Source organism: Manis pentadactyla, chromosome 1 (genome assembly GCF_030020395.1).
Source record: "Manis pentadactyla isolate mManPen7 chromosome 1, mManPen7.hap1, whole genome shotgun sequence".
In the NCBI taxonomy this organism is placed as follows: Eukaryota; Metazoa; Chordata; class Mammalia; order Pholidota; family Manidae; genus Manis; species Manis pentadactyla.
Genome location: NC_080019.1, coordinates 168135950 through 168148069, shown reverse-complemented (window position 1 = coordinate 168148069; position 12120 = coordinate 168135950). Strand labels below are relative to the sequence as shown.

General features: G+C 40.2%; 1 protein-coding gene across 10 annotated transcripts in view; it reads right to left on the bottom strand.

Moving 5' to 3' along the window:
- The window catches only part of PHLDB2 (pleckstrin homology like domain family B member 2), a 215119-nt gene that overhangs the window by 70093 nt on the left and 132906 nt on the right, over positions 1 to 12120 (bottom strand). For 9 of the 10 annotated variants that reach the window (XM_057502499.1, XM_036933125.2, XM_036933126.2 and 6 more), the window contains one exon: positions 3579 to 4918. The exons of the other annotated variant lie outside the window; for it this stretch is intronic. In XM_057502499.1, the coding sequence (XP_057358482.1) occupies positions 3579 to 4918 (1340 nt within the window). The remainder of the gene's footprint in view (positions 1 to 3578; positions 4919 to 12120) is intronic. 10 annotated transcript variants of the gene reach the window in all.

Below are 12120 nucleotides of genomic sequence, written 5' to 3'. Positions count from 1 at the left end.
TGTCTTACAGTATTAGTTTACTGAAAAGACAAGCTCAGATTACTTCTATGTAATATTTAAGATTAAAAAAATATAAAATTTGTGCTCAAATACACTGAATTATAATTGTGACAAACTTTCATATCAATAGAAATGATATATTCTGTGATGGGTCAACTTAAACATAATTTCTAAGGACTTAAGGACTTTTATCTTGAAGCGTCTGGTTGTTCTAGAATGTGAAGAAAACCAAGAACAACAGTTGGTAGAAATTTAAATTTATAGGTTTGCAGAAAGGGAGCTTTATTTGATTTGCTTTATAATACTTGCAACAGTAAGTCTATAAAGATGTAATTAAATGTTAAAATTTGGCAAACTTTGCACAACTTTGATGGCTTTATTCATAAAGTAATTAAAAAATGCAATGCATGACTTGTACCTATTAATAAATATAAAACTAAAATACAGCTAACTTTACTGAAATGCAGACTGATCTTGGAGAAATCAGCCTATGCTTACAAAAGGGGGGAGTAAAAGGTTAGTTTTCTATATAGTCTCCCAGAGGGCCAAGATTCAGTATTTTGCAAGAGTTAACTTTCTGGGCTTTATGCTAATTAGGCTATATCCTTGCATATTTAATATGACAAAAAAGTTCCTGTTTTGAATGACTTTATAATTTTTGTGTATTACAAAATAATGTTATCACTTTAATAGGTAGCCAAACTGCAAATACTTATTTTCAGGCATCCATAATCTTGTATTAGTGATGAAATCTTCTCTGATTAATATTTCATTTTACCTGCTAATATCAGACCCTAAATTCAGAAAAAAAAAAATGTTTTTCCAAGATTTTTTTTATACCTGAACTATCCTTAAGCTTTCCCAGGGGACCGATGGGCAATCACAAGGTTTATTCCTTAACCTTACAAAAAGAAGAATACTAGAAATAATTAGGTTTGTTTGCTATGTTCCTTATTTATAAATATATCAACACTATCAAGAATTGTATAGGAAGATTTGTCAAATCAAATGAGAAGCTCAGTCTTTCCAAATTTTTGTCAGGTGAAATATTATAATAAAAATAAAGGTCAGAGAGGCCCAGGATATATGTCAATGTCCTCAATAATATGTCTTTACCCTCAGGAGAAACACTGATTAAATAAGACCAATGTCTGATGCCCCGACAGAGGATTTTAACACTTTCCTTCTTGCTGATACTGTCTGTTGAATTAACTATAGATTAAACAAAGACACTTACTCTTATCCCCACCAAGTGGCCTCTGCTTTCCTCTGAAGCTTGCCTAAAGACTCTGCTTTAAGTTTTAGACAAGTACGGGCCTTTAACAAAGAAAGACCATCTCCGAGTCTCATGGGTAGAACTTTCCCAGACACTCTTCACTCCTGGTACTTCAAAGAATAGACTTCTGAGCTGCTGTGTTGTAGACAGCATGAGACAGTACTAAGCAGCTAAGTCATATTTCCAGGACTCCTCTTAGTCCAGAAACAAATGACTTCATGAAATCAAATTAATGACTCTAGATGCAGAGGAATAAGACCTACATGTAACTGATTGAACTGTTATCAGACATTTAATTTCTAAATGTGGATATGTGTTTTGGGAAAGTATTGGAAAATGATTTTTAATGCTCTATTTTCTAATGGGGAAAACCCCTTAGTGTTCATCTTGAGCTATCTATCTCTAATCCTTAATTTAGCTGACTCATTTTGCAAACTAATGAAACATTATTCTAATGGTAGCTTGTTTAACTTGGTCCCTCAGAATTCAGGAAGATAAATTTTTTGAGTCACTTACCTTTTAAATGGCAATAACATTACTTGCATAGGCTCACTAAGAATCTGTCCTCTCTTTTACTGGGATGTAATCCAACAAACAGATTACACAACAGGGGCCAAACCTACAGTGTCATATATAAAAATAAGCCTTATTTCATCAGAAATGACAAGCCCATTATTAAGGAAAATGGGCTCTAAGTTCATATTTAAAGCTATATCCACAAAGCTCTCCCAAGACGCTGAACCAGGACTTGTTTGTGGCTTATAGGGCACACACTTTACAGGCAGTAAGGAAGGTCACGTCCCTTGCCAAGAAACTTAGCAGATTTGGAGAAACTAGAGGAAAAAAATTCAAGAACACTTATAAGTGCTGAAGATAAAACCTGGTGGAGATGAATTTCGAGTTTTGTTTCCTATGTTTGTAGCAGAGGAGGAAAAAAGAGCACTTAGGGAATATCTCCCGAGTGATGGAAGCCATAAAAATACGCCCCTAGATTCCTTATAAATCATCAGATAGAAGTTAGTTCTCTGGCTTCATTAATAATAGTTGTTCAGAACAGTAGGGTGTTAGACTTGTTATCCATACACAAGAAGGCTTTTATATGCTAATGAAACTTCTTCTGAACTGCTGTCAATGAATCAAGCTCAAATACAATGCCTTTTTTGTGACCATGAAAAATCTCTGGAGATTATTTATGGTAACAAAGGGAACTGTCATACTGGAGCACCATCTAATGGAGCAAACCAAGAAATGCCAGATTCTTTAAGGGTACACACATTTATTTTCATGCACTCTTACTGATTAGGACTCTTGGAAACTCTGTAAGGACAGACAGGAACTTATCAAAAACTATGAGTGATAGAAATGATTTTTTTTCACAAAATTTCAATGAAATTTTGTCCTGTATAGATACAAATGGTTTCTGTCCACTATAATCCAAAGGTTACAATTTTATTGTCCTGTAAGGCATTAACTAGTTTGGTATGTGATTCAGAATTCTTATTCCAGCATACTTTCATTTGGTAAGCAAATACCTTTGATACTCCTCTACTTTTGTAAACCAGCTTTACTAACCTGCTGCTTCTCTCATTAAGTAAATCGTTATTAATGAATCAAAATAATCTCTGACACCTATTTGTCCAAAAAAAGCCCTATGCTTAAAAGAAAAAAAAGAATAGAAAAATGCAGTAGTTTGTCCTCATTCATTAATGGGAGTGTCAAGGAAAAAACATTTTTTTCAGTTTGTGTAGTTGGGAGTCACTGTGTGTACTAAGAGATATGGCTGAAAGGATGTGGGGTGTGTGTGCATGTGTACACAGTGCAGAAAAAAGGCTGAGCACCATCTAGGCAACCTTTCAACTTTCTAGACAATTCGCTACACAGAGAATCTCACTGCCTACTTCCCAATGAGTTGTGATTTCACTGATTATTTCTATCATACCATGCACATACAAATTTGATTATATAAATAATACAAATCAGTGTTTCCTTAGAATCTTAGAAAGGAAGTTTGTAAGACTTATAAGAAATGCAGTAAAATTCACAACTACCTTTTTTAGGTTATCAAGAATTTATACCTGGGAGAACTCTGCAGAGCAACTAAACATGGAACATGTGTCAGCCTTCAGCACACACACACGTGACTAATGACAGTGATCTCCAAAAAGCAAGGAGAGTAGGAGATTCTAGAAGGCACAGCAGAGGCTGGTGCACATGGAAATTCTACACACCCACATATATCCTTGGAGTTGGTCTCCAAGAAACTGTTCAATGAAACAAAGAGGTCAAGTCAGATGAAGATTACCAAGCGCTCCATCTCCTGCTCCCTGAGTCTCTCCTCCCTCTGCCGCCGATGATAATCCATCAGGTCGTCGCGTCCTGAAATGGAGCTAATGCTGCTCTTCCGTTCCCGAAGGACAGGCTGGGGGGTTCCTGAGGCCTGTCTGAGGCTGTCCAAATCTGAATCATCAAACTCCACAGATCCACAGGAGAAGTTCCTCCTGGACACAAACCCTCTGTCCGGCTCTCCAGGAGGAAACGGAGGACCCGGGCTGGTCCCTGAGTGGGAAGCCCTCTCCAGGTCATCAGAGGCACAGGAAGAAGTGGATGCCAGAAGCATCTTCCGAGCCACTCGAGGACTGGCAGGGACGCTGAGGGTGGAACTCACATAAGGACTGCCCTCAGACAGAGAGGTTTTGTAGGGTAAAGCCCCTGAGCTCAAAGAAGAAAAATTCAGGTAATTGTCATTGTCTATCACGCTGTGAGGTAGATCTTTTTCCCCCAGTTTGGTTCGTTTGGAATTGCCCAGGGAGTTCCTTGGAGGCAAACTGAGAGGTGTCAGCTGGTTCTCTGTGGCTCTGTGCAACCTGGGGAGAGACCGGCTATGGGCTCCCATGTGGCTCAGGCTACTGCCTGAATACTTCCTAGTTCTAAAACTGCTGTTTTCAGACGCCAGCTCCTTGTGCCTGCTCACCTTGGGCTGAAGTGTCAGGTTGTCCGGGATGCTCATTTTCCTGGCTTGCTTTGGGCTTGAAGGCATGCTGGCCGCCCCCGATCTGCTGATGGGTGAGGGGCCAGCATCGCTCGGGGAACTTCCATTCCACATGGCCAGCAGCGAGCCAGAGGCCTTTCGGCCTTCCAACCCTCCCAGAAAGTAGACATTGTCATGGGATTTATTCCTTGAGCTATATTTGGAATAGGGAGGCTTCTCTGAGAGCCTCAAGGACCTTTCACTGTCCCGGCCAGTAGAGTGGTCTAAGTCCACTCTTCCAAGTGGATATCCACTGAGATTGCTGAGCAAAGGAGTAGGGGGTTTCGTGGAAATATTTCTGTCACTTCCATCACAAAAAAACTGCTTGCTTCCCTGGATTTTGACCAAGGAGGGGCTACTTCTGACACCGGTTCCCAGAGGAGAAGGGCTTCTCTTAGCAGGCACTGGCTGTGAGAGGGTTAAATAGGAGCCAGAATAGTCTCCGTTGGCTTTAAATCTCAGACTGGAAGAATATTTCTTTGTGCTCAGGCTCTCCATCATGCTTTGGGAACCGTTCTCAAGGGTAGTGGCCACAAAGTCTGCCTCTAAGCTACCATTTTGTAAATCCAGCTGCCTTTCCATGTGGCTGTGCTCTGCCATAGTCTTGTTGGAATCTGAAAAGGGGGGAAAAAAGTTTTACTTAACAAAGAAAATTTTAAAAGACCAAGTACTTGTCAGTCTACAGTTGAACAAACAGCCTTGCAATATGACCTAATATAATTAACAAACACAAGTTCTGATTTAGTAATAAGCCTAGTAAAAGCATACTGCAAAATGAAGACTAAAGACCACTGATCTGGGATTTTTTTCATACAAAAGAAAAATAACTCAAGAAGACATCAATGGTATTCAAGAGGAAAAAAATCCCTAACCAATTACAGGTGCAGCGTGAGGTTGATACACATAAAAGCAAATTTTCCTTTAGCATTCCAGCCCTCAGGGGACCACTGCCCACTTCCTGAGTATAGAAAACACCCAGAGCAGTGACGCAGTGGACCTTCCTCTAAATGTCCCTGCTAGAATCACTAACTCCTTATAAGTAAAGTCCTGAGGAAACAGAATTCACCTTCTGGCAGAGAAAGTTTATGTTAGACATTGATAAATAAAGTGAAGTTTGGAGAGTTACGTTCTCAACAGAAAGACTTAAAAACTCCTGCACCCATGGGAAAAATGCAGGTAATAGAGGAAACAGAGGAAAGAGTGTTCCCAAACCACTGCCATATCAGGGTCCGAGTGGCGTATTTAAAACCTGAAACTGACACACCCTTTAAGGTATCACTGACAGATAAAAAACCTCAAGATGTTTAAAGTGTACATTATGGTGATCCGAGATACACAGACATTGTGAAAGGATTCCTACCCCTTGGCTAATTAACAAATCCATCATCTCACATATCTGTCTTTTTTTTTTTTTTTTGCTGTTGTTGAGAACATTTAAGCTACAAATGTGTTGATAAAAGGTATAAACTTTCAGCTGTAAGATGGATGTCTGAGGATCTAATGCAAAGCATGGTGATAAATTGATAACACTACAGCATACAATTGAAATTTGCTAAGAGACTAGAACTTAACTGTTCTCAGCAATACCTCATTTTTAAATGGATTGGCCTCTCATTTTTCTCAAGGTCCTGTCCAATTTTTGAGCTAGAAACTCCTCCAAAATAGGTTTTTTAAAAGAACTTCTTGATCAGACTAACTTAATACATAAATATTGACTTCAATATTTTTCCCAACTCTTCTAAATGACTCAGGCAAAAATGGTTATGCAAACTTAATCATTCCATACTCCATGCATTTCAAAATCTATTAAATATAACACCTTCTCTGATATGAATCAAGTGAACAGAGTGATTACAAAAAAAAGTATACATGTGTTGGCTGGGCATAGCTTGGACAATAATATTAGAATCTCCATTTTTTTTAAAAATGTAGTTACTAAGATACTTCATTAATTGGAGTAGTTCTGCTTATTGTTTAGAAAAAAAATTAAAATCCCAACATGTAATTTTAGGTACTTCATTCATTACATAGTTATTAAGTGCCCACTACACATCAGACATGGATTTAACAGGCATTAGTATTTCTCACAAATATTTCTGTTCCCCTCCTTTCAAAAACACAGTGGTGTTGCTCTTCCTTGGCTCTGTGACATTAGGTGTGACTATGTACCTTTCTTTGGTCAATAAAATAGGAGAGACAGTGATACATCAGTTTCAAGCAGCAATTTTAAGAGCAGGAACAGGATTCATCACTTCCATCCCCCTGTTCAGATGACTAGCATGTATCCAAGCTTGTGGAGACTTCATTAGCTTCTACCCCTCAATGAGGACAACATGAAACAGGGCCCTTGCCAACCCAAGATTGTCTTAAGCCACCAAGATTTAGGAGTCATTTGTTACTGCAAAGGTGTTAATCTTCGTTAAATTCCCACCAGAAACCAGGCTTTGAGCTAGGCACTGGGAAGTATGTGGTCGAAGGCACCATTTCCTGCTTCTACTCCAAAGGGAAGGATGCACACAGGAACAAAGGGTTGCTATAATACAGTGTCATACATGCATTGAGAGACTGGTAAAGGAGCATGTAGTGGGGCTAACCCATTGAGAATGGAAGTCTGGAGAAGTTATGGCAGACAGAAGTGACAAAGAAGTTAAGTACAATGGAAGGAAAGAGAATCTGACAGGAATCATCCAATGGTACCATAAGGCCACTTACCCACCTAAAATTTTGTGATGTTAAGGATATAAACAAAATCCCAAGTCCACCTGAGATCAGACTACTGGTACATCCTGGAAACATCCTGTGTTTGACAGAATTAATAACAAAAATTGTGTAGGTAAAAAACAAGTTATTTTCTATGTCATGGTCTTTAAAAACTTGGAATTTTTATGTTGTACATCTGAAACCACTATAATACTGTATATCAACTTTATTCCAATTTTAAAAATCTAGGTTATAACTCTCCTGGGATGAACTGTATTTAATAATTATGTATTTCTCTTAAAGTTATTTATTTAAATCCTTTCCTGTCTTTACCACTGTATACAATAGAGCCTCCAGAGTCTTCCCTAAGTGTGTTTTAAATTGACAGCAATCCTCCAGTCATTGAGGATATTTTAGACAAAAATCACAAAAGGAAATCCGTAAGTGAGATGTTCGAATAGACAAGAAAAGGACTAAAGCCAGTTAGTGGGGATGACTTTGGTTTTAAGATAATGTATATAGAATGGGAAACAGAACTAAGAGGAAGTATTCCCACAATGTGTGGAGACAGCAATCCAGAGAGCAAGCCAGAGCAGATGTGATTAAACAGAGGTCAAAAGCTAAGCAGAGCCCAAACTATGAATTTTAAATATTTACACTAACAGTATAAAGTTGAAGGTTTTAATACCACGTGTCAAAATGGATACTTAAAAGTTTAATTTTTAACTCAGTCATAGAAAATACTGATGTCATCTTTAGATGATGCATTTTCAAATTTGTTTCAAATTTGAATCTGCTTCAAATGACATTTGAACTTGTTTGTAGTTGCACATGCTACTTAATCCCCCACATGAAACATTACTAAATTCTGTTTCCTCTATTTGGACAAAGAAAACCATGAAGGACCAAACTACTATAGGTTTCTTACTACCCTATAGGGTGGTAGCAAGTGGTCCCTCTCTCCTCCTCACACACACTTTTTAAAAAATATCAAAAAGTGTAATTACTGAAGCAATTTGGTAGCCCAAGACAAATACAATACCAAAAGAATCCAAAGTAGTATTGGCTGAGAGATCAGCTTTACAGCCTCTAAGGAAGAGATCAGCAAGACATTTGGAAATCATGAAGCACATCTGAGAAACAGCCATGCAACACTCCACCATACATATTGCAAGAGGAAACTCAAAGACGGTTTGGAGGGAAGGATAGCCCAGAGAATATTTAAAGGGGTATTCGTGTTTGATGTCCCAGTTTTTCAGTGCGACCTTATTGGGCCTGTTAAAGATAGGTAAAAGGCTGTCACCTTTAAAGATTGATCGAGTACAAATATGGAATTCACTCATTTTCCTTAAATTTAATTTACCTGCCACTGCTGAGCATATACATATACTTGTCTCGAGTGGATTATCTCTTTTTTTATTTTTTTTATTTTGGTATCATTAATATACAATTACATGAGCAACATTGTAGTTACTAGATTCCCCCCATTATCAAGTCCCCACCACATACACCCTTACAGTCAGTGTCTATCAGCGTTGTAAGATGCTACAGAGTCACTGCTTGTGTCTTCTCTGTGCTATTCAAGTGGATTTTCTCTTAATCTCACAAAGCAATTCAACTCAAAAGGTACAGAATCAGCCACACAGGTGCCCTTTCTGACCCTAGCCGTGACAATAATGGTTGTTGATACCTTTCCCCTTCTCTACCTCCTGAGTATTCTTTTCACTGCAGGTGAGATCACATGCGCGGACGCCTAGAAACGGGATGGATTAGAGGAACAGGCAAGGTACTGGAGGATGCGAGGGTGGGCAAGGAGTGGACGCAGGAGGGAGGAGGACACGATGGGAGACTTTGGTTTATTTCCCCAGCAATGAGAGCAGAGGGCCGTGACCGGAGCATGCGGACAGGGCACGTCAGAGGCCTTAGCTGAAGGTGAAGAAGCAGGGCAGTGCGGGTGAAGAGGTGCATCGCCGGAGGCGGCGCCGCAGTGGCAAACGGGGAGCGGGGCGGGAGCGACGTCAGTGTTAACATGTGTAAGAGAGGAGGCCAGGAAGAAGCCACGGCTTCCAGCCTGGTTTCTTAATCTCCACTGGTGTGTTTATCTTGGGTTTCCTGTACATTTTATGTAAACAAAAAAGAAGTCTCAGAGAAGTTATAAAATCACTGCATTATGTTATTGCGGAAGCAAACAATCCCGGGGGCTTCAGTGACCCCAGATCTTACGCGAAGAAGGCATCTGGTGCCCATCTGAGAGAAAGGACAACACTGCGAAGTCTAAACAGGAAAGAAGTAAATGTGTTGAAACGTTTGGGCTTAACTTTCCAATCCATAAATGTAATTCCCCCAGAGCTCTTGTTATTTTATCACCTGAATGGACCTCATCTCCTTGTCAATTAGAAAATGCCAGGAGTCAGGGAGAGCTCGCTGGAAGATAGCACAGCAAGTCACCGGCCTTTTTCTCTAGAGAAGAAAAGTACTTGAAAACCCCAAATCTCAAGGATTGTAGTTATAAGTCTCTGGGTTGCTTCTTTTCTCTTTGGCACACCATGCTGGCGTCCGTTTTAAAAAATAATTCTCCAGTTCTGTACATACCAAATAACAACACAGTCTATTCAAACTGTAAGTCACCAGCCATGGATTCACAGCACTGTGACTGCCAGAGCCGTAGTGATCCTGGTTTCAAGATAATGACAACACATCCAGGGAGCACAGTTTAAAAAAACAAATTAAAACAAAATGTGTGTTGTGCTGGTGGGGGTGGGGAGAGGGTGGGGTGGGGTGTGAGCAGGACACAAAATCTGGCCTATATAAATGCGTCCAGGTAACTTAATTTACACCAAGAGTTTGGAGGCCTCCTAAATTACACAACTCGTTACTTGTCACTTGACGTTGCCACGTACACTGAGGATCACCCAGTATAGCAGAGACTGATCAGAGGGGGACTGGCAATCCTAAGCGATAGGAAAGTGGGAACCATTTCACATTGCTGGGAAAAGAGGAGGGATATAGATTACAGAAGCAAATTCAGGGAAAAATAATCTCTAAAAACCCCGGAGGGTGTAGATTAAATTTTCCACTTCATGAAAAAGTTTTGAGTCTCTACCATGCCCTCCAAGGGCCTCCGGCGGAAGTGCTGGCTTTGGGAGCATATTTTATCACAGACAGCAGTGATGCCTGGTGTTCAAAGCCTTCCCAGAATGCTGGTGGTCCACAGGCTGGCCCTTCTCAGAACTGATGTTTACAATATGGCAATGTTATAAATAAAGCATGTCCTGATGACATGTAATTGAATTCATATGCCAGCTCAGAGCAGTCCCTCAGAAGCAGTGCCATTCTTTACATGAATGGTGTTGGCGGGGGGAGGTATTTCTGTGGCAACCAATGGCAGCAGATGGGGCCTGAGGGGAAGCTTTAGAGGACAGAAAGGGAAAAATTCAGAAATCTTCAGCCCCAAACTCCAAGTTTAAGAATGGAGAACAATGAACACAAAACCTCCCTCTATTTCCATTAATCCCAACATGAAAACATGACGAAGTGGGGGGGAATCATCGAAGCTTGCAGAGCAACGATTTTCTTCTGTAGCAATATCCTCACTTCAGAAACCTAAAAGCAGCCTATTTTCTCCTTGCTCCGTTATCCAAACACCATTCTTCTTAGTTAAACCCTCAGTCCCCTCAACTCTCCCTTTGCAAACATACCCTGCTTTTTCACAAATATTTCCTTTCATCACTAAATTCTCCCCAGCCTCCCGCATCTCTGCAAACAAGCCTCACCTCTCCACACGGCCCCACACCCACTGGCAAACACCTCCTCCCAGCAAATATTCCTGGATCCCCTCGGCTTCAAATACCTCCTCCCACAGTGTCTGCAAACATCTCTCCACATGGACCTGAATGTCCATCTCCATAGCAATGGATGGATATCACCTCGTCTCCTATCTCTCATCCTGGCTTCCTAAATTCTGTTTCTTTAAACTCTTCCTGCATTCAAGACTTGATATCCCAGTGTGGAGAAGAAAACAAAAACCACCTCTCTTGGTAGACATAGTGCCCTATTGTTCTTTCTGCAAATAAACATGGCAGCAAATGGATTCCCACTCCTCTTTCTTCATGCCATGTTCTTTGTCATTTAAAGATCTGCCTATTTAAACAAAATAATTATTGTACACTATATACATGTAGGTAGGTTGATAATCTCCAAGGAGGATATTTTCATGTCTCAAAAAGATCCAGAAAAAGCAATTCCACAGGAATAAATGTATTGTGATGGCAGAATGAGGAGGCTGTTTCATTCTTGCAGATGGAGCCCTATTACAACAGGAGGCTGTAACACACACACACACACACACACACACACAGACACGCTGCCCACATGCCACTAGAACCCAGGCAACTTGAGGCACCCTCAGAATCCCCAGGTGTCGGGGCAATGCAGAGCGGGGCTGGGGAGAAAGGAGAGGACCACCGGATGTTGGTATGATGTCTCCAGACACTGAATACAGTGCTTTTGGTTTTCTTGTTTTTGCTTTAGAATTTTCCTCTATTACATTCTGAAAACATTCTAAAAGAGGTAAGGGAGCCCAGCAAGGATGGAACAAAAGTATCAGATGCTGCTACAGGGATGAAAAGAAAGGCACATAGAAGGGAGGGGTGGATGAGAAGGGATAATGAGAACATTCAATGCAGGTGGAGGAAGGGAGTACAAAAAGTTAAACATTAAAGTTTCAGCTTCTTCCTATCACAATAAGGGAGTCTACCATTCACTTCCGTCATCTCTGGCTGCACTGAAGTCTAAGCTCTGTCAAAACAAGAACTCCAGATGGTATTTAAAGGTTCCTAAAAGCAACCACAATCACAGCCATAACCACACTTCAAAAGAGGATCTTCATCTCCCATTATCAGAGGCTCCTTTTAAATAAGTCTGGGTGTCTGACATTGGGAATTCCTAAGTATCTTGGGGTACCCTTAGTGAAGAGGGTAAAATATCAGTAGAGGGATTTAAAAAACTTTTGTGCTAGTCCCTTGAATAAGATTTATCTGTATGAGCTTTAAAATATTCTTTAGACTATCCAAGGAATTTGGCCACATGTTTCCTGTGATAACTCTCTGCAGCCAGT